This window comes from Oncorhynchus kisutch, linkage group LG3 (genome assembly GCF_002021735.2).
Source record: "Oncorhynchus kisutch isolate 150728-3 linkage group LG3, Okis_V2, whole genome shotgun sequence".
Lineage (NCBI taxonomy): Eukaryota > Metazoa > Chordata > Actinopteri > Salmoniformes > Salmonidae > Oncorhynchus > Oncorhynchus kisutch.
In genome coordinates this window covers 73,977,397-74,000,426 of record NC_034176.2, presented here as the reverse complement: position 1 = coordinate 74,000,426, position 23,030 = coordinate 73,977,397, and the positions used below count along the sequence as shown (strand labels likewise).

The 23,030-nt window shown below is 42.8% G+C and overlaps 2 protein-coding genes across 3 annotated transcripts; both read left to right on the top strand.

The window, feature by feature from the left end:
- The first annotated feature begins 7,045 nt into the window (after positions 1–7,045).
- Positions 7,046–10,040, top strand: LOC109881660 (membrane-spanning 4-domains subfamily A member 4A-like). Of its 2 annotated transcripts, none has more exons than XM_020473767.2 (7): positions 7,046–7,200; positions 7,556–7,662; positions 7,806–7,916; positions 8,039–8,092; positions 8,206–8,367; positions 8,611–8,733; positions 9,157–10,040. In XM_020473767.2, exons 1-7 carry the CDS (start codon positions 7,194–7,196, stop codon positions 9,193–9,195), a joined length of 603 nt encoding a protein of 200 aa, XP_020329356.1. In that variant the 5' UTR covers positions 7,046–7,193; the 3' UTR covers positions 9,196–10,040. The 2 variants fall into 2 exon arrangements, with proteins under 2 accessions (XP_020329356.1, XP_020329355.1); XM_020473766.2 differs by having other exon boundaries at positions 7,074–7,227.
- Positions 10,041–12,595: 2,555 nt separating this feature from the next.
- Positions 12,596–22,702, top strand: LOC109881661 (uncharacterized). Its single transcript, XM_020473768.2, has 7 exons — positions 12,596–12,757; positions 12,977–13,083; positions 13,222–13,332; positions 13,455–13,508; positions 13,612–13,767; positions 21,519–21,641; positions 22,025–22,702. The coding sequence occupies exons 1-7, from the start codon at positions 12,751–12,753 to the stop codon at positions 22,061–22,063; spliced, it is 597 nt and encodes a 198-aa protein (XP_020329357.1). The 5' UTR covers positions 12,596–12,750; the 3' UTR covers positions 22,064–22,702.
- The last annotated feature ends 328 nt before the right edge of the window (positions 22,703–23,030 follow it).

Here is a 23,030-nt window from a genome sequence, read left to right as displayed (position 1 = left end):
TTTGGTGAGACCATCTCCTCTACTACGCCACTTCAAGATTTTTATGAAACCAAACCTTATCACGGGGAGAATAACTTAGACTACTGGGTGCGCCTTAACCGAGTAGCAGATCTAGCTAATGAATGTCTACAAATACAGGGCAGACAGATGGAGGACGTGGGTCATGCGGTCGCCATGATATTTGTGAAGCACTGCCCCAATCATGAACTGTACACAGCATTCGGATGCAAGCCTAAGGGAGAAATGGACAGTGGCTGAAGTTCAGGAATTGATAGACAGCCACCAAAATGACAGATTGGCTACAAGAAGGAAGCAAAACAGCTAAACCAATTGACACTACAGGAAGACATCCAAAAAACAGTGAGCCCAGAGGACCCCGTCCTTAGCTCAGCAGTTCAAGGAGTTCAGAGTTGCAATGATCAGGTGACAATAACAAAACTTGTAACACTGCTAGAACAGTTTATTATAAACCAAAACACTGCTCACCCTGCCACAAGAGGGCCCCGCAGAACTGTATAGCTGTCTCCCTCCTTCCCATGTGCTATATGATAAGATGTGGCTCAATCCACTCGGTCTCACTGTCTTAATGACCGCCTGTGCTTCAAATGTCACAATCCTGGCCATCAAACCATAGACTGCCCACAAAAGCAGGAGGTTAGAAGAGAGCGGCCACAAAATCAAGATCCAGCTTTAAACTAATAGGTTTGCAACTTGAAGGGAAAGGTGCAGCTAAAAACTATAAATGAAACTGATCCTGAAATAGAACTGTCTTCATACGAAGAGAAAAATCAAGGCAACACAAATGTGATATATCAATGTACTCAGAGAATAACCGGCAATGAAAGTCTGTCCTATGCACCAGTGACCGTGCAAGGTTCAGTAGAACTGAGAAGACTCATTGATAGTGGTTCAATGGCCTGTATGTTAAGTGAATCTGCTGAGTATACATTGCTTCGAAACATGTCTTAACTGAAAGCTCGAAAATGTCCACTCCTGTAGTACTTGTGGGATGTGAAGGGCAACAGGTCAATCACAAATCTGAATATGAGCTCCATATCAAATTAATGAACTGCAAGATGCTGGTGCCAGTCTTAGTTATGCCAGGGCAAACTGATGACGTGATCATTGTAACAAATGTACTGAAACATCCTCCATCAACTAAAAAGTTCAGATGGATATTGGAAAGCAATTTCACAACCAGTCAATGGCCTTTCTGATGAATCAGATGCACTTCAAAGCATACTGGAAAATGTTGACCGTTGGCAAGGAAGTAAAATGCCTGAAAAAAAGCTGCCACTGTTGTTCTCAGCCGGTGTGTGACACTATTCACAAAACATGAACCCTTAGTCTGGGGTAGGCTGAAAGGAAAATGGCCCTTTTCCATTGGCAGTACTGTTATTGTAGAGCCCACAACGTCCCGAGCAGCACAGAGGAGTGTGTTAGTGGGTCGCACTGTATGCCTGCTGTAGGGTGACAAATGGATCCCCATGAGGTGTTTCATCTCCAAGATCGCCCGGTTACACTGAAGTGTAATGCAAAACTGGCAGATGTATTCCCCTGTATAGCATTGGAAGACCTGGAGTTAAACAGCAGCTGCTGTGGTCAATGTGATGACAAACAATATGTTACACAGAATGTCATTGGAACCACGACTGAACAGGTAGAAAAACGCTCATATGCTGATGTGTTGAAAGACATGGGTCTGACTGATGTTGACATTGCCTCCTGTGGAGTATCAGATGAATGGAAACACAAGATGGCAGACCTGGTTGTGAAATATGACAGCATATTTTCCAGAGGGAAATTGGACTGTGGCGAAGCAAGATACTTTGTGCATAGAATAAGACTGAAAGATGAGAGGCCTTTCAGACTTTCTTATCGCAGAAAAAAAGTATCTATATTAATGTTGCTCAGAAAACTTGAGGGGCCAAATAAAACCACAGCCAGTTGAGGAACCCTGTGCTAAATCATCAAATGAGAAACATGAAGTTTAAAGTCATTTGCCAATGGATTGGGAAGAAAGATGCTATGTCCATGGCAATAGATAAACACATGATTTGTATCTGGGTTTTGCATCCCTAAATATATTGTGACATTTAAATTGTTTTCACAGCCCTTTAAGTAATGACAATATGTTGAAACATTTTATTATATGCATTAACAATAGTATGAATAGGATGTATACATACATGTAATGAAGTGAATGCAGCATTACTGCAAAAAAGGAAGCAAGTGGAAAGGGGAGAAAGTAGAGAACATGTCAGTCTGCCAAAATACAAATAGGAAGATTTGTTCTATTTGAAATGTTCATAAAGTTGGGAGATGTCCATTGTCACCAGGGTGTCTGAGGTTATCTGTTACACAAAAGTTTGTATTAGGACTCATTATAACCAGTATTGTGACGTTGTATTGATTAATGTGATTACTGCTGCTCGTCGAATGATTAACCGTTTATAATTACGTGATTGAATGAATCAGGGAAGAATTAACTCATTAACCTGGGGCACCATGGGAAAGTTTGGTTTTATTGACTTTCTATTTCCCAAAATAACTCAAACAATATCAGAGTATAGATTTTACAACAGTCGCTAATTAATCAATTTCCTCTACAGTCTCATTCTGAACGTCACATAATCTGGGAATCTGCACAAACCAAAGTCTCATCAAATAAATCTGTACCCCACCAATTTAATAGATTATTTATTTGCTAACAAGCTAAAATGATAATATAAGATACACATACACAAACCCAGAGACTAGGCTATTGATTAGAACTTAGTACGATAAAACAGGTCCCTAGCGGGCCAACACAATATGACGTGTTACACAAAATGGGGATTTCAAAAGAGAGAGAGTGAGAGAGAGTGCACGCGAGAAAAATACACTTGGGTGCATTTGTCAGCTATGTGTCATGCCCTGACCTTAGTTATCTTTGTTTTCTTTATTATTTTGGTTAGGTCAGGGTGTGACATGGGTGGTTGGTTTAGTTTTTGTCCTGTCTAGGGTTTTTGTATATCTATGGGGTTTTAGAATGTCTAGGTATATGTAGGTCTATGGTGGCCTGAATTAGTTCCCAATCAGAGACAGCTGTTTATCGTTGTCTCTGATTGGGGATCCTATTTAGGTTGCCATTTTCCATTTTGGTTTGGTGGGTTATTGTCTATGTGTAGTTGCCTGTCAGCACTTGTGTCTTATAGCATCATGGTCATTTTGTTGTTTTGTTAATTTGTTTAGTGTTCTTCGTATAAATAAAAAAAATGTATTCTTATCACACTGCGCCTTGGTCTCCTCGTTATGACAAACGTGACAGAATAACCCACCAAACCAGGACCAAGCAGCGTGAAAAGGAGGAACAGCGCTTAATGGGGAAATGGACCTGGGAGGAGATATTAGATGGAGAAGGACCCTGGACACAGCCGGGGGAGTATTGCAGTCCTAAGGAGGAGTTAGAGGCAGCGAAAGTGGAACGGCGATACTACGAGGAGAAATACACGAGGAGAATAGAGGAACAGCGAAGATATGAAGGTACATGGCCAGCACGGAAGCCCGAGAGGCAGCCCCAAGATTTTCTTTGGGGGAGGCACACAAGGAGATTGGCTGAGTCAGGTAGGAGACCTGAGCCAACTCCTCGTGCTTACCGTGGGGAACGTGTAACTGGTCAGGCACCCTGTTATGCAGAGATGCTCACGGTGTCTCCAGTGCGCTATTCTAGCCCGGTGCGCTCTATTCCAGCTCCTCGCATTTGCCAGGCTAGAATGGGCATTCAGCCAGGACGTATTGAGCCAGCTCTATGTTCTGGATCTCCAATGCGTCTCCACGGTCCAGCGTATCCTGTGCCCCACCCCGTACTCGCCCTGAGGTACCACCAGTGCCGGCACCACGCACCAGGCCTCCAGTGCGCCTCCAGGGTCCAACTAGCGGCTGGCCATGCCTCTCTCAACGGCTGGCCATGCCTTCCTCCTGGCAACTCCAACCCCGGCCAACAGCTCCGCCCCCCCGCAGCTACTCGCCCAAGCATCCCCAGCTTTTCCTTCACCCATATCCAGACAGCAGATGTTCTGAAAGAGCTGCAAAACCTGGACCAGTACAAATCAGCTGGGCTAGACAATCTGGACCCTCTCTTTCTAAAACTATCTGCCGCCATTGTTGCAACCCCTATTACCAGCCTGTTCAACCTCTCTTTCGTACCGTCCGAGATCCCTAAACATTGGAAAGCTGCCGCAGTCATGCCCCTCTTCAAAGGGGGTGACACCCTAGACCCAAACTGTTACAGACCTATATCCATCCTGCCCTGCCTATCTAAAGTCTTCGAAAGCCAAGTTAATAAACAGACCAATGACCATTCCTAATCCCACCGTACCTTCTCCACTGTGCAATCCGGCAGCCACGCTCAAGGTACTAAACGATATCATAACTGCCATCGATAAAAGACAGTACTGTGCAGCCGTCTTCATCGACCTAACCAAGGCTTTCGACTCTGTCAATCCGTATTCTTATCGGCAAACTCAATAGCCTTGGTTTTTCTGACGACAGCCTCGCCTGGTTCACCAACTACTTTACAGACAGTTCGGTGTGTCAAATCAAAGGGCATGTTGTCCGGACCTCTGGCAGTCTCTAAGGGGGTAGCACAGGGTTCAATTCTCGGGCCGACTCTTTTCTCTGTATATATCAATGATGTCGCTCTTGCTGCGGGCGATTCCCTGATCCACCTCTACACAGACGACACCATTCTGTATACTTCTGGCCCTTCCTTGGACACTGTGCTCACTAACCTCCAAACGAGCTTCAATGCCATACAACACTCCTTCCGTAGCCTCCAACTGCTCTTAAATGCTAGTAAAACCAAATGCATGCTTTTCAACCGTTCACTGCCCGCACCCGCCCGACTAGCATCACCACCCTGGACGGTTCCGACATAGAATATGTGGACTACTATAAATAACTAGGTGTCTGGCTAGCCTGTAAACTCTCCTTCCAGACTCATATTAAACATCTCCAATCAAAAATCAAATCTAGAATTGGCTTCCTATTTCGCAACAAAGCCTCCTTCACTCACGCTGCCAAACTTACCCTAGTAAAACTGACTATCCTACCAATCCTCGACTTCGGCGATGTCATCTACAAAATAACTTCCAACACTCTACTCAACAAACTGGATGCAGTCTATCACAGTGCCATCCGTTTTGTTACCAAATCACCTTATACCACCCACCACTGCGACCTGTATGCTGTAGTCGGCTGGCCCTCGCTACATATTCGTCGCCAGACCCACTGGCTCCAGGTCATTTATAAGTCTATGCTAGGTAAAGCTCCGCCTTATCTCAGCTCACTGGTCACGATAACAACACCCACTCGTAGCACACGTTCCAGCAGGTATATCTCACTGATCATCCCCAAAGCCAACACCTCATTTGGCCGCCTTTCCTTCCAGTTCTCTGCTGCCAGTGACTGGAACGAATTGCAAAAATCGCTGAAGTTGGAGACTTATATTTCCCTCACCAACTTTAAAAATCAACTATCTGAGCAGCTAACCGATCACTGCAGCTGTACATAGTCCATCTGTAAATAGCCCACCCAATCTACCTACCTCATCCCCATACTGTTTTTATTTTATTTACTTTTCTGCTCTTTTGCACACCAGTATCTCAACTTGCACATCATCATCTGCTCATTTATCACTCCAGTGTTAATCTGCTAAATTGTAATTATTAGCTCCTATGGCCTATTTATTGCCTACCTCCTCATGCCTTTTGCACACACTGTATATAGACTTTCTTTTCTCTACTGTGTCATTGACTTGTTTGTGTAATTGGCTTGTTTATTGTTTACTCCATGTCTAACTCTGTGTTGTTGTCTGTGTCACACTGTTCTTCTATCTTGGCCAGGTCGCAGTTGCAAATGAGAACTTGTTCTCAACTAGCCTAACTGGTTAAATAAAGGTGAAAAAAAAAGGATCAGCTCTCCTTCTCCCTGGGCACGCCTCCCTAAATGTATGACCTTTGTATATATTGCTGTTTCTAATTTAAAGTGAAAGCTAATAAGTTTATATTGGTGATAGGATCATGGTATGAGTGTTATCGCTGAAGATGTGATGTGTGATATTATTGCAGATCTGCTGTCGATTTGAAATCTATCTCAGGCAGATACAACAAATTGCATTAGGCTGTATCAATGGATTTGTGCTTCATTGGCCAGTCAATTCAGGTGTGATAGTGCCAGGCTGGATAAAAATGCTTTCTTACTGTTCACTTTAAAACAAATTAGAAAACATGGTATCACTTTGTACTTCCATAATAACTGCTATGTAACTGCTATGTAATTACAGTCTAGCGGTATTGGTTATTAGATAACAGCATAACTCCAGCCAACATGTTTCAGAACAATTTTGATACTGCATTTATCATTGTGTATTAGTTATTTATGTTTGAAGGCAGCTTGATGTAGTGTGACTAGATACACTCTCATTATTACTTAAAGTAGGCATCCATCTCACAACTGCTAAATGATTATGGATTGATAAGTGATTTGTAGTGAACCATGTAGTTTTAAGCAATAGATTTATGAATACATTTAATTGATGATTCAAATATTGGACCTCATTCCTGTAAATCAATCATTTAATGTGCCAACACTCCACCTTCCTCAATCATGAATAGTTATTGTCAGAAGAATCCATATTCCTCCTACCCCTGGGCGAGATCTTGCAACATCGTAAAGTTCACTTCCACTGCTATGCTGATGATAGTCCAGATGGCCATGTGATTAATTGTTCAGCAGTCTTACTGACAAGTAGTCCGGGTGGCCATTTGATTAATTGTTCAGCATTCTATGACTTGGGTGACTGGAGTCTTTGACAATTTTTTGGGCCTTCCTCTGACACTACTTAGGATGTCATTATGAACATAGACATAGTCTACAACAATATGCCAGTAAAAGACATCAGTTAGAATTTCCTGTCCTGCACTGAGGAAATCTAACAGTTAAGGGGAGGAGTGTGTGGGAGGGGTCAAATGTGTAGAGAGGGGTCAAATTCCTCTGACAACAAGGGGGCGGGATTTGATAAAAAAATAACGGGGCACACAAAGAGTTGAGGGGCGTTGGTGGTTTTGCTCTGAATTTCGTCAAGGAAGTCAAAAGTAGACTATTTGAAAGATTATCGAAGATTTCAGAGATCTTAATAACATCCAACAGTTATGGCAGGTAAACCAAATATCATTGCATTGCATGGTTAGTATAAACAAGATAATATGGTCTCTGATCTGCATGCTTTAATGGTTAAAAACAAACGCAATCTTTTTTGAGCCTTCCTCTGACACGACTTAGAGTGTCATTTTGAACACAGACATAAACTACAATAATATGCCAGTAAAAACCATCAGTTAGAACGTCTTTTCCTGCACTGAGGAAATGTAATAGTTAAGAACCTTTGCATGTGAACAGCAATCTGCACAATATGCTCTTCCAAATAACATTTCAATCTATTTGATCAATTGGATGGTATTGCAGTAGGTTCAACAGTCTATTGCAAGACTGTTTACTCAAATGTTCTTTTCAGATGAAGAGGCCGTGCCTGGTGCAGAGGGTCCCCTTGTCGCAGTGACTTTTCAGAGAACTCCTCACAAAAAACAGAAGTACCTGGAGTCTGAACCCAAAGCATTGGGGGTAAATCACCCCGAGCAAATAAATGAAGTGTTGTCTGTGTAGTCTGGCAATCCATTTAAATGTCACTATAATGTATTATGATTTATGAAATGTTATTTTATATGTAGCTCATTTTACTTCACCCCTCTCTCCTCCCCCCTCAGGTGACTCAGATTACCCTCAGTGTGTTCTATATCAGTTCTGTCATTGTCATGTTCACCAACAGCATGAGCATGGTGGTTGAAGATTTAACACATGTCATTGGATCAGTGTTTGTGAGTGCCCACCATACATGTGCCCCCTGCACTCACTTGATTGATATTAAAAGACAAGCAAATGAAAGAATTGAGTGTTGAGACTGAGTTTGATGTGACTTTTACTGTCGTATTCTCTTCAGGTGATCATAGCTGGTAGTTTGGCCATAGCTGCACAGAATCTCCACCTTCCCACTGTAAGTTATGCAATTTGTAGGCGTAGACATTCTTTGACAAAACAGGTGAGATATACTGTATCAGTGGCATTTATTCTGCTCTCAGCTGCTCTCTTCTCCCCCCTCTGTCTCAGCTGAAGGCCTGTCTGGGGATGCAGGTAGTGGCCTGTGTAGCATCAGTGATCAATTTGATATTCTCTGTGTCAGACATGGCTGGACACGGATATGGTTATGGCTGCTGGAAATACGTTGAAGTCAACAGCACCGATCACAATGATTCTTGCTATTCAATCACTGTGAGTATGTACAGACAATATGTCAGTATGTGTTGGAAATACTTCAATGTAAATTGACATTGAAAAAGGGGATGTTCAAACAGGGATGATCATATTGGATGATAAAGTGGGCTGAGATTAAGAATGTCCTATCAAATGTCACATGCAAATATTACAAATGAAATGTGTAAAGAGGAAAATATGTCACACAATAGGAATAAACACATGAAACAAAGTACACATTGCTCCAATTCTTGTCAACAGGCTTCTACTGGACATTACCTTGCTGAGTTGGTCCTGATAAATACTGCTCTCATCGCTATCTCTGTCACGCTCTCTGCCTACTGCTGCAAGGTGGTCAATTGCTGCTCTCCAGGACAACGAATGGTGAGTCAGTGTAGAAATGGAACCTCTAAAATCAGAAACGGACTGGCCATAGGTCAGTTCTGGCAAATACCAGACGGATCCATTGGCCAGTGGGACAGTCCAAATTGGGGTTTTATCACAGAATCATCATGATTTGGCTTATGATTGGAACGACGAGTTGTAAATGACTCGGCCAATTTCTGGTCCCATGCAGTCCTTGCCTTCTGACAACAGACATCACCTTGAAATGCAAAGTTTGGTTGGAGGCCTACCAATACTATGTCTGTGGTGTGTCTAGAATGGGGTAGTGGCCTGTTCTCATCGTTCAAATATTGCATTTGACCAGATACTGAACAGAACATCTGAATTATAATCAGTGATTGAATGTTGTTATAACATGACGGTTATAATGTCTTAATTGAGTGTGTGAGTTCTATCTTCCAGCCGGTGATCACAGTCCAAGTCCCTCCTGCTCAGCAATGAGGAGAGATACAGTTTGAGGACCAATCAAGACAAGAGATCCAACCCTCTCACTAACCAGCAAAAACATGTGTTATTCTTCCATCAACTAAAATATTGTAGGCCTATATATCTATACATACACTGAGTGCACAAAATATTAAGAACACTGTGCTCCCCACAGCTGAGTCAAGTTGGCTGGATGTCCTTTGGATGGTGAGCCCTTCTTGATATACACAGGAAACTGTTTAGTGTGAAATACCCAGCAACGCTGCAGTTCTTGACACAAACAGGTGCACATGGCACCTACTACCATACCCCGTTCAAAGGCACTTAAATCTTTTGTTTTTCCCATTCACCCTCTTAATTGTACACATACACAATCCACATCTCAATTGTCTCAAGGCTTAAAAATGATTCTTGAACCTGTCTCCTCCCCTTCATCTACACTGACTGAAGGGGATTTAACAAGTGTCATCAATAAGGGATTATAACTTTCACCTGGACTGACCTGATCAGATCATGTCAAGGAACGAACAGGTGTTCATAATGTTTTGTGGACTCAGTATAAGTCACCTGATGGAACTCTTTTTGTAATTAAAAACTTTGATACGATGTACCCTAATGTGAGTTACATTTTATTAGGGGTCCTAGCAGGTGCAGCAACACCTATTGTTTTGTGAGTGTTCTTATTATATTTCCTGGGTCTTCCTTCTTTTGGTCAATATCTCCACAAACAATTGGTAAAAAGTTGTAAAAAAACAACAACAGCAAAAAACAACAAATGGCAGGTTGGTAGAACCGCTACATTATGATCTATGGAGGGTTTGTAAATGACAATTCCCCAATAAAGTATATCCATAGGTTTACAACCGGCTAGGCTGCTGTGTGGGTTAGAGTGTGGTACTGTCAACACTAGGGGGTTGCAGTTGATTCACACATGGGACACATATTGAATGTATGTTTCACTGGCAATTGTAATATAAGTCATTTTAGATATAGGATTTTACCAATGACAATATCATCAATGTAAAGAACACAATTCAATATCATTCCCATTATTTCAATGTGCAAATACAGTGGAAAAGTAGGAGTGGCTGGAACATGAAAGTTATTCTATTGTTTCTATTCATTGAGCAACTAGCTCTCACAGACTCACATCAGAATTGGACGTTCGTCCATATTTCTCAAACATCAAATTTCAAAGTTGTTGTAAATGTCAAATTTGTGTTTAAGGTGTTTAAGGTTAAGTTTAGGAATGAAGTCTCAAATATTTAGGTTAGGCATTAACTGGGAATGGTTAAGGTAAGGTGTAAGATTTGGGATAGGCTTAAAACTAAGTAAAACGTTCAATCGCTGGATTTGAACATGCAACCTATGGAATTAGAGGCAGATTCTTATGCCCATACACCATCCCCATGCAAAACCGAAACCTACTTGAATGTAACAGTGCTCACTGTTGCCGCTTATGGCCGGTTTCCATGTCATCTCCCGATGTCCTCAGACATAGGATGTCGAATACTGACTTGTATCATGGGTGACCTGACTGCAGTGAGAGCACAACATGAACCATGGGCCCACATTCATGAAGCTACTCAGAGTAGGACCAATGATCTAGGATCAGTTTAACCTTTTAGATCATAATGAATATCAGATTACCTCAAATCAAATTGTATTAATCACATAAACATATTTAGCAGACGTTATTGCGGGTGTAGCGAAATGCTTGTGTTCTTAGCTCCAACATTGCAATAGTATCTAACAATTCACGACAATACACAATTCTAAAAGTAAAATAATAGAATGAATACATAAATAAATATTAGGACGAGCAATGTCAGAGTGGCATTGACTAAAATACAGTAGAATAGGCTACACTATATACATATGAGATGAGTAAAACAGTATGTAAACATTATCAAAGTGACAAGTGTTCCATTATTAAATTGGCCTGTGTTGCCATGTCTATGTATACAGGACAGCAGCCTCTAAGGTAGAGGGTTGAGTAACCGGGAGGTAACCAGGTGGTAGCTGGCTAGTGATGGCTATTTAACAGTCTGATGGCCATGAGATAGCAGCACCTGTGATGCACCTGTACTGACCTCGCCTTCTGGATGATAGCGGGATGAACAGGCCATGGCTCGGGTGGTTGATGCCCTTGATGATCTTTATGGCCTTCCTGTGACATCGGTTGCTGTAGGTGTCCTGGAGGGCAGGCAGTGTGCCCCCGGAGATGCGTTGGGAAGACCGCAACACCCTCTAGAGAGCCCTACGGTTGCGGGCGGTGCAGTGGACAGGAGGGAACTGATCCTAAATCAGCACTCCCACCTTGAGACGCTTTATGAATACGGGCCCAGAGGTCCAATTTGTATTACAATGCCACTCCTTTGTGGCACTAAAAATGTATTTGTAGATGGTAGATTTGGAGAAATGGTTCATGGATAACGATAGTGTTATGAGGAAGGGATAGAGGTATGAGGTACAGGGGCAAGGGTGGAGCATAAAGTCTTATCAAAGCCTAAAGAGCTGAATGAAATCCAAGAGATGAATAAACAGAAACAATAATGTTACTGTGATTGCACGATTGAGGGCTTGATTATTTCAGATTCATGCTAGCCGACAACCGTATAGCTGGTGTTTTGACGGTGTCGGAGGAGGAAGCGTTTTAGACCTGTCAAATCCACAAGCAGCTCCAGGTGTGGTGACACTGATGGTTTCTCAGAACTGATGGCTTCTACAGTTGTGGCGAGAGTACAGCATTTTAGCTAAGCCTAACCCTTCTCCAAACCTTAACCTAATTCTCCTAACCTGATAATTCAATTCTCCTAAAGTGATATTTTAAAACTGCTAACCTGCTACGTTAATTCTCCTAACCTGCTACTTTAATTCTCCTAACTGCTACTATAGAGCCAGTGACTTTTGTGCTTCACACCAGAGTAACATAGTCCCAGAGCAATAATCTTCTCTTAAACTTTGCTCTGCTTGTGTGTCTACAGCTGTAGAGTAAAAGACAGGACCCTTATTTAATGTCTCCTCTCAGATAAATAATGTGTTTGTGGATAATCATGGGGTTGAGGAAAATTAATTTAGGCCATCAGTTGACTGTAGTTTTTCATTCCTCCGTTCTTCATGATAATGTTCTACATTGAAACAACAACCTGACTCTGACTCCTATAAACCTGCCTCATTAGATGGATAATCTAAAGACAGACTGTGTCACAAATGGCACCCTACCCTAAATACAACACAACTTGGCACCCTTTTATCTATATAGTGCACTACTTAAGGTATAATGTTGAACATAGACATATTCTACAACAATTTGCCAGTAGAAAACCTCAGTTAGAATTTCCTGTCCTGCACTGAGGAAATCTAACAGTTAAGGGGAGGAGTGTGTGGGCCTAGAGAGGGGTCAAATTCCTCTGACAACAAGGGGGCGGGATTGCATACAAAATAACGGGGCACACAAAGAGTTCAGGGGCGTTGGTGGTTTTTCTCTGAATTTCGTCAAGGAAGTCAAAAGTATACTTCTTTAAAGATTATCGAAGATTTCAGAGATCTTAATAGCATCCAACAGTTATGGCAGGTAAAAAAAAATATCATTTAATTCCATGGTTAGTAAAAACAAGACAATCTGGACTCTGATCTGCATGTTTGCTTTAAAAACAAAAACCTCATCCCAGAACATTTGCATGTGAACAGAAATCGTCTCAATATGCTGCTCCCAAAAAACATTTAAATCGGGTTGTATTGCAGTAGGTTCAGCAGTCTATTGCTAGACAGTTTTCTCAAATGCTCTTTTCAGATGAAGAGGCTGTTCCTGGTGTAGAGGGTCCACTTGTCGCAGTGACATTTCAGAGGAATCCTCACCAAAAACAGAAATACCTGGAGTCTCAACCCAAAGCACTGGGGGTAAAACATCCTGAGCAAATAAATGAAGTGTGGTCTGGCAATCCAATGAAATGTCATTATAATGTTTTATAATCTATGAAATGTTATTCATAACAATCTGTAGTTCATTTTATTTCACCACTCTCTCCTCCCCCTCAGGTGACTCAGATTGCCCTCAGTGCGTTCTATATCAGTTCTGTCATTGTCATTCTCACCAACGGCTTGAGCGAAGTGGTTCTAGACCCACCACAAATCATTGGATCAGTGTTTGTGAGTGCCCACCATACATGTTCCCCCTCTACTCACTTGATTGATGTTAAAAGACAAGCAATTTAAAGAGCTGAGTGTTGAGTCTGAGGTTGACATGTCTCTTACTGTTGTACTTTCTACAGGTGATCATAGCTGGTTGTTTGGCCATAGCTGCACAGAATCTCCATCTTCCCACCGTAAGTTTTGCAATTTGTAAGTGTACAAGTTCTTTAAGGAACTAAGTGAGATATACTGTAGCAGTGGTATTTCTTCTCTTCTCCTCTTCTCCTTCTGTCTCAGCTGAAGGCCTGTCTGGGGATGCAGGTAGTGGCCTGTGTAGCATCAGTGTTCAACTTGATCGTCTCTGTGGCAAGAATGGAAGCACCCAGTTATGTCTGTTGGAGATATGGTGAAGGGAACCTCACTGATTACTACAAGACTTGCGTTTTATTTAATGTAAGTATTTACAGTATGTGTTGGCTATTGTTCAATGTACAGTGCATTCAGAAAGTATTCAGAACCTTTGACTTTTTCCATGTTTTATTACGTTACAGCCTTGTTCTAAAATTGATTCAATTGTTTTCCCCCCCTAATCAATCGGCACACAATATCCCATAATGACAAAGCAAAAACAGTTTATAATTTTCTTGCAAATGTATAAAAAATGTAAAACAGAAATATCACATTTACATAAGTATTCAGACCCTTTACCCAGTACTTTGTTGAAGCACCTTTGGCAGTGATTACAGCCTTACATCTTCTTGTAAGCTGGCACACCTGTATTTGGGGAGTTTCCCACCTTCTTCTCTGCAGATCCTCTCAATCTCTGTCAGGTTGGATGGGGAGAGTCGCTGCACAGCTATTTTCAGGTATTTTAAGAGATGTTCAATTGGGTTCAAGTCCAGACTCTGGCTGGGCCACTCAAAGACATTCAGAGACTTGTCTCAAATCACTTCTGCATTATCTTGGCTGTGTGCGTAGGGTCATTGTCCTGTTGGAAGGTGAACCTTTGCCCCAGTTTGAGGTTCTGAGCTCTCTGGAGCAGGTTTTTTAAAATCAAGGATCTCTCTGTACTCTGCTCCATACATCTATCCCTCAAACCTGACTAGTCTCCCAGTCCATGCCACTGAATAACAGTCACTGCCACAACCATGCTTCCCCGTAGGGATGGTGCAAGCATTTCTCTATACGTGAAGTTTGGCATTCAGGCCAAAAAGGTTCATCTTGATTTCATAAGACCTGAGAATCTTGTTTCTCATGGTCTGTGTCCTTTTGGTACCTTTTGGCAAACTCCAAGTGGGCTGTCATGTGCCTTTTTACTTAGGATTGGCTTCTGTCTGGCCACCATAAAGGCCTGATTGTTGGTGTGATGCAGAGATAGTTGTCCTTCTGGAAGGTTCTGCCATCTTCACAGAGGAACTCTGGAGCTCTATCAGAGTGACCATCGCGTTCTTGGTCACCTCCCTGACCAAGGCCCTTCTCCTCCGATTGCTCAGTTTGGCCAGGTGGCCAGCTCAAGGAAAAGCCTTGGTGGTTCCAAACTTATTTCATTTAAGAATGGAGGCCACTGTGTTCTTGGGGACCTTCAATGCTGCAGAAATGTTTTGGTACCCTACCCCAGATCTGTGCCTCGACACAATCCTGTCTCAGAGCTCTACGGACAATTCCTTCGCCCTCATGGCTTGGTTTTTGCTCTGACATGAACTGTAAACTGTGGGACCTTATATATGATTTGGAAAGTGTGTGCCTTTCCAAATCATGTCCAATCAATTGAATTTACCACAGGTGGACTCTAATCAAGTTGTAGAAACATCTCAAGGATGATCAATGGAAACAGGATGCGCCTGAGCTCAATTTCGAGTCTCATACAAAATCAAAATCAAATCAAATCAAATTTATTTATATAGCCCTTCGTACATCAGCTGATATCTCAAAGTGCTGTACAGAAACCCAGCCTAAAACCCCAAACAGCAAGCAATGCAGGTGTAGAAGCACGGTGGCTAGGAAAAACTCCCTAGAAAGGCCAATACCTAGGAAGAAACCTAGAGAGGAACCAGGCTATGTGGGGTGGCCAGTCCTCTTCTGGCTGTGCCGGGTGGAGATTATAACAGAACATGGCCAAGATGTTCAAATGTTCATAAATGACCAGCATGGTCGAATAATAATAAGGCAGAACAGTTGAAACTGGAGCAGCAGCACAGTCAGGTGGAAGTTGAAACTGGAGCAGCAGCATGGCCAGGTGGACTGGGGACAGCAAGGAGTCATCATGTCAGGTAGTCCTGGGGCATGGTCCTAGGGCTCAGGTCCTCCGAGAGAGAGAAAGAAAGAGAGAAGGAGAGAATTAGAGAACGCACACTTAGATTCACACAGGACACCGAATAGGACAGGAGAAGTACTCCAGATATAACAAACTGACCCCAGCCCCCCGACACATAAACTACTGCAGCATAAATACTGGAGGCTGAGACAGGAGGGGTCAGGAGACACTGTGGCCCCATCCGAGGACACCCCCGGACAGGGCCAAACAGGAAGGATATAACCCCACCCACTTTGCCAAAGCACAGCCCCCACACCACTAGAGGGATATCTTCAACCACCAACTTACCATCCTGAGACAAGGCTGAGTATAGCCCACAAAGATCTCCGCCACGGCACAACCCAAGGGGGGGGCGCCAACCCAGACAGGATGACCACAACAGTGAATCAACCCACTCAGGTGACGCACCCCCTCCAGGGACGGCATGAGAGAGCCCCAGCAAGCCAGTGACTCAGCCCCTGTAATAGGGTTAGAGGCAGAGAATCCCAGTGGAAAGAGGGGAACCGGCCAGGCAGAGACAGCAAGGGTGGTTCGTTGCTCCAGAGCCTTTCCGTTCACCTTCCCACTCCTGGGCCAGACTACACTCAATCATATGACCCACTGAAGAGATGAGTCTTCAGTAAAGACTTAAAGGTTGAGACCGAGTTTGCGTCTCTGACATGGGTAGGCAGACCGTTCCATAAAAATGGAGCTCTATAGGAGAAAGCCCTGCCTCCAGCTGTTTGCTTAGAAATTCTAGGGACAATTAGGAGGCCTGCGTCTTGTGACCGTAGCGTACGTGTAGGTATGTACGGCAGGACCAAATCAGAGAGATAGGTAGGAGCAAGCCCATGTAATGCTTTGTAGGTTAGCAGTAAAACCTTGAAATCAGCCCTTGCTTTGACAGGAAGCCAGTGTAGAGAGGCTAGCACTGGAGTAATATGATCAAATTTTTTGGTTCTAGTCAGGATTCTAGCAGCCGTATTTAGCACTAACTGAAGTTTATTTAGTGCTTTATCCGGGTAGCCGGAAAATAGAGCATTGCAGTAGTCTAACCTAGAAGTGACAAAAGCATGGATTAATTTTTCAGCATCATTTTTGGACAGAAAGTTTCAGATTTTTGCAATGTTACGTAGATGGAAAAAAGCTGTCCTCGAAATGGTCTTGATATGTTCTTCAAAAGAGAGATCAGGGTCCAGAGTAACGCCGAGGTCCTTCACAGTTTTATTTGAGACGACAGTACAACCATTAAGATTAATTGTCAGATTCAACAGAAGATCACTTTGTTTCTTGGGACCTAGAACAAGCATCTGTGTTTTGTCCGAGTTTAATAGAAGAAAGTTTGCAGCCATCCACTTCCTTATGTCTGAAACACATGCTTCTAGCGAGGGCAATTTTGGGGCTTCACCATGTTTCATTGAAATGTACAGCTGTGTGTCATCCGCATAGCAGTGAAAGTTTACATTATGTTTTCGAATAACATCCCCAAGAGGTAAAATATATAGTGAAAACAATAGTGGTCCTAAAACGGAACCTTGAGGAACACCGAAATTTACAGTTGATTTGTCAGAGGACAAACCATTCACAGAGACAAACTGATATCTTTCCGACAGATAAGATCTAAACCAGGCCAGAACATGTCTGTGTAGACCAATTTGGGTTTCCAATCTCTCCAAAAGAATGTGGTGATCGATGGTATCAAAAGCAGCACTAAGGTCTAGGAGCACGAGGACAGATGCAGAGCCTCGGTCCGATGCCATTAAAATGTCATTTACCACCTTCACAAGTGCCGTCTCAGTGCTATGATGGGGTCTAAAACCAGACTGAAGCATTTCGTATACATTGTTTGTCTTCAGGAAGGCAGTGAGTTGCTGCGCAACAGCCTTCTCTAAAATTTTTGAGAGGAATGGAAGATTCGATATAGGCCGATAGTTTTTTATATTTTCTGGGTCAAGGTTTGGCTTTTTCAAGAGAGGCTTTATTACTGCCACTTTTAGTGAGTTTGGTACACATCCAGTGGATAGAGAGCTGTTTATTATGTTCAACATAGGAGGGCCAAGCACAGGAAGCAGCTCTTTCAGTAGTTTAGTTGGAATAGGGTCCAGTATGCAGCTTGAAGGTTTAGAGGCCATGATTATTTTCATCATTGTGTCAAGAGATATAGTACTAAAACACTTGAGCGTCTCTCTTGATCCTAGGTCCTGGCAGAGTTGTGCAGACTCAGGACAACTGAGGTTTGGAGGAATACGCAGGTTTAAAGAGGAGTCCGTAATTCGCTTTCTAATAATCATAATATTTTCCTCAAAGAAGTTCATGAATTTATCACTGCTAAAGTGAAAGTCATCCTCTCTTGGGGAATGCTGCTTTTTAGTTAGCTTTGCGACAGTATTAAAAAGGAATTTCGGATTGTTCTTATTTTCCTCAATTAAGTTAGAAAAATAGGATGATCTAGCAGCAGTAAGGGCTCTACGGTACTGCACGGTACCGTCCTTCCAAGCTAGTCGGAAGACTTCCAGTTTGGTGGAGCAGCAGTAAGGGCTCTACGGTACTGCACGGTACCGTCCTTCCAAGCTAGTCGGAAGACTTCCAGTTTGGTGGAGCAGCAGTAAGGGCTCTACGGTACTGCACGGTACCGTCCTTCCAAGCTAGTCGGAAGACTTCCAGTTTGGTGGAGCAGCAGTAAGGGCTCTACGGTACTGCACGGTACCGTCCTTCCAAGCTAGTCGGAAGACTTCCAGTTTGGTGGAGCAGCAGTAAGGGCTCTACGGTACTGCACGGTACTGTCTTTCCAAGCTAGTCGGAAGACTTCCAGTTTGGTGGAGCAGCAGTAAGGGCTCTACGGTACTGCACGGTACCGTCCTTCCAAGCTAGTCGGAAGACTTCCAGTTTGGTGGAGCAGCAGTAAGGGCTCTACGGTACTGCACGGTACCGTCCTTCCAAGCTAGTCGGAAGACTTCCAGTTTGGTGTGGCGCCATTTCCGTTCCAATTTTCTGGAAGCTTGCTTCAGAGCTCGGGTATTTTCTGTGTACCAGGGAGCTATTTTCTTATGAGAAATGTTTTTAGTTTTTATGGGTGCAACTGCATCTAGGGTATTGCGCAAGGTTAAATTGAGATCCTCAGTTAGGTGGTTAACTGATTTTTGTCCTGTGGCGTCCTTGGGTAGGCAGAGGGAGTCTGGAAGGGCATCAAGGAATCTTTGTGTTGTCTGTGAATTTATAGCACGACTTTTGATGTTCCTTGGTTGGGGTCTAAGCAGATTATTTGTTGCAATTGCAAACGTAATAAAATGGTGGTCCGATAGTCCAGGATTATGAGGAAAAACATTAAGATCCACCACATTTATTCCATGGGACAAAACTAGGTCCAGCGTATGACTGTGACAGTGAGTGGGTCCAGAGACATGTTGGACAAAACCCACTGAGTCGATGATGGCTCCGAAAGCCTTTTGGAGTGGGTCTGTGGACTTTTCCATGTGAATATTAAAGTCACCAAAGATTAGAATATTATCTGCTATGACTACAAGGTCCGATAGGAATTCAGGGAACTCAGTGAGAAACGCTGTATATGGCCCAGGAGGCCTGTAAACAGTAGCTATAAAAAGTGATTGAGTAGGCTGCATAGATTTCATGACTAGAAGCTCAAAAGACGAAAATGTCATTTTTTTTTGTAAATTGAAATTTGCTATCGTAAATGTTAGCAACACCTCCGCCTTTGCGGAATGCACGGGGGATATGGTCACTAGTGTAGCCAGGAGGTGAGGCCTCATTTAAAACAGTAAATTCATCAGGCTTAAGCCATGTTTCAGTCAGGCCAATCACATCAAGATTATGATCAGTGATTAGTTCATTGACTATAATTGCCTTTGAAGTAAGGGATCTAACATTAAGTAGCCCTATTTTGAGATGTGAGGTATCATGATCTCTTTCAGTAATGACAGGAATGGAGGTGGTCTTTATCCTAGTGAGATTGCTAAGGCGAACACCGCCATGTTTAGTTTTGCCCAACCTAGGTCGAGGCACAGACACGGTCTCAATGGTGATAGCTGAGCTGACTACACTGACTGTGCTAGTGGCAAACTCCACTATGCTGGCAGGCTGGCTAACAGCCTGCTGCCTGGCCTGCACCCTATTTCATTGTGGAGCTAGAGGAGTTAGAGCCCTGTCTATGTTGGTAGATAAGATGAGAGCACCCCTCCAGCTAGGATGGAGTCCGTCACTCCTCAGCAGGTCAGGCTTGGTCCTGTTTGTGGGTGAGTCCCAGAAAGAGGGCCAATTATCTACAAATTCTAACTTTTGGGAGGGGCAGAAAACAGTTTTCAACCAGCGATTGAGGGTCTGAATACTTATGTAAATAGGGTATTTCTATCTTTTTTAATATATTTGCAAAGATTTCTAAAAACCTGTTTTCATTTTTCCATTATGGGCTATTATGTGTAGATTAATGTGGGAAAACATTTATTTAATAAATTTTAGAATAAGGCTGCAACGTAACAAAATGTGGAATAAGTCAAAGGGCCTGAATACTTTCCGAATGCACTGTAAATGCTAAAGTGATGCTTATATTAGATGTTCAAGTGGGCTGAGATTGAGAATGTCCTATGAAATGCTACATGCAAATATTACTTATTGGATGTGTAGAGGCAAATACACAATACATATAAAAGTATAGTATGTGGACACCCCTTCAAATGAGTGGATTCAGCTATTTCGGCCACACCCGTTACTGACAGCTGTATAAAATCGAGCACACCGCCATGCAATCTCCATAGACAAACATTGACAGTAGAATGGCCTTATTGAAGAGCTCACTGACTTTCAATGTTGCATCGTCATAGGATTCCACTTTCGAAGTCAGTTCGTCTAATTTCTGCCCTGTTTGAGCTGTCCGTCAACGGTAAGTGATGTTAATTTGAAGTGGAAATATCTAGGAGCAACAACGGCTCAGCCGCAAAGTGGTAGGCTACACAAGCTCACAGAATGGGACCGCCAAGTGCTGAAGCACGTAGAGTGGGTACAAAAATCATCTGTCCACAGTTGCAACACTCACTGCAGAGTTCCAAACTGCCTCTAGAATCAACATCAGCACGAGAACTGTTCATCGTGCTGACGAGCATCCGCACACAAGCCTAAGATCGCGACGTACAATGCCAAGCGTCGACTGGAGTGGTTAAAGCTCACTGCCGTTGGACTCTGGAGCAGTGGAAACGCGTTCTCTTGAGTGATGAATCACACTTCACCATCTGGCAGTCCGATGAATGAATTTGGGTTTGGTGGATGCCAGGAGAACGCTACCTGCCCCAATGCATAGTGTAATGTTTAGTGGAGGAGGAATAATGGTCTGGGTCTGTTTTTCATTGTTTGGGCTAGGCCTCTTAGTTCCAGTGAAGGGACATTTAACACTATAGCATACAATTACATTCTAGACTAATCTGTTCTTCTAACTTTGTGGCATAAGTTTGGGAAAGCCCTTTTCTGTTTCAGGATGACAATGCCCCCATGCACAAAGCAAGGTCCATACAGAAGTGGTTTGTCGAGATCGGTGTGGAAGAACTTTATTGGCCTGCAAAGAGCCCTGACCTCAACCCCATCAAACTCCTTTGGGGTGAATTGGAATGCCGACTGCAAGTCAGGTCTAATCTCCTAACATCAGTGCCCAACCTCACTAATGCTCTTGTGGTTGAATGGATGCAAGTCCCCGCAGCAATGTTCCAACATCTAGTTGAAAGCCTTCCCAGAAGAGTGGAGGCTGTTATAGCAGCAAAGGGTGACCAACTCCATATTAATGCCTATGATTTTGTAATGAGATGTTCGACGAGCAGGTATCCACATACTTTTGGTCATGTAGTGCATGTCGTACAATGGGGAAAAAAACATAAAAGAAAGTACACAATGCTCCAATTCTTGTCAACAGAATTCTGCTACTCATTACTTTGCTGAGTTGATCCTGATACAAACTGCTATCATCGCTATCTCTGTCACGCTGGCTGCCTACTGCTGTAAGGTGGTCAACTGCTGCTCCCCGGGACGACGAATGGTGAGTCAGTGTGGAAATGGAACCTCTAGAATCAGAATAAAACTGTCCATAGTCAGATCTGGCAAATGCCAGACGAGTCCATTGGCAAATGGTCCAGTCTAAATTGGGATTTTAGTGCAGAATGATCATGATTTGGCTAATGATGAGGATAACAAGGGGAAGAAATTGTCCAATTTCATGCAGTCCATCCCTGCCTACAACAGACATCCCCTTGAAATGCAAAGTTTGGTTGGAGGCCTACCAATACTATGCCTGTGGTGTGTCTAGAATGGGCTGAGTGGCCTGTTCTCATCATTGAAATATTGTCTTTGACCAGATAATCTGTGTTGTTATAACATGACTGTTATAACGTCTTAATTGAGTGTGTGAGTTCTCTCTTCTAGCCGGTGATCACAGTCCAAGTCCCTACTGCTCAGCAATGAGGAGAGATACCGTGTGAGGACCTATCGAGACAAGCGATCCAACCCCTTAATCAACCAGCAAAAACATTCTTCCATCAACTGACATATTGTAGGCCTATGTGCCTACACGTATGACAGACCGATGGATTTATTTTTTTTTATTATAAAAAACTGCTTGGCATGATGTAACCTAATGTGAGTTATATTTTATTAGGGGTCCTAGCAGGTTGGTAGAACTGTGATGGAAAACATTTTGTTGGTGCTTTTCTATTTACCAATTTCTGTGTTCTATGTTTGTGCTTTTCTATAAACAAATTTCTATGTTCATGCAAGTGACTGATTAAACGAATCCTCAGTGTCAGTATCTGCAATTTGGCAGTACACCCAGATCCTTGTTTAGGGAAAGGGATATCTCAGTTTCAAGGTCTCAGCTTAGAGAGAAGAAGCCTTGTGAGGTATTGGTCTGTCACATGCATGACCCAGTATTGGTTGTCACATGAATGAAGCAAACATGAATTATGAATGATGAATAAGCTACATCATGCAAATCTAACAGGACTGCCCCGTTAGAGCTCACTTCAGACCGGTACTTTATGCATCTAAGTTTGACTGTGACCTCTCCAGCTTGCTGACAATAAAGAGTGACTAATTGATAATTGACTTTGAGTGTCCCTGTGTAAGAATTTACACAACAGAACCCCTACATTATGATCTATGGAGGGTTTCTAAATGGCTTACAAGTTCTAAATAAAGGATATCCTATAGGGGGTTTGAACAGGCTATGTGGGTGAGAGCATGGTGCTGGCAACACTAGGGGGTTGCAGTTGATTCCCACATGGGCCACATATTGAATGTATGTATCACTGGCAATTGTAATATAAGTAGCTTTAGATACAGTGCCTTCAGAAAGTATTCAGACTCCTTGACTTTTTATGCATTTTGTTATGTCATTGCCTTATTCTAAAAAATGAATTAGCAGAAATGTCTA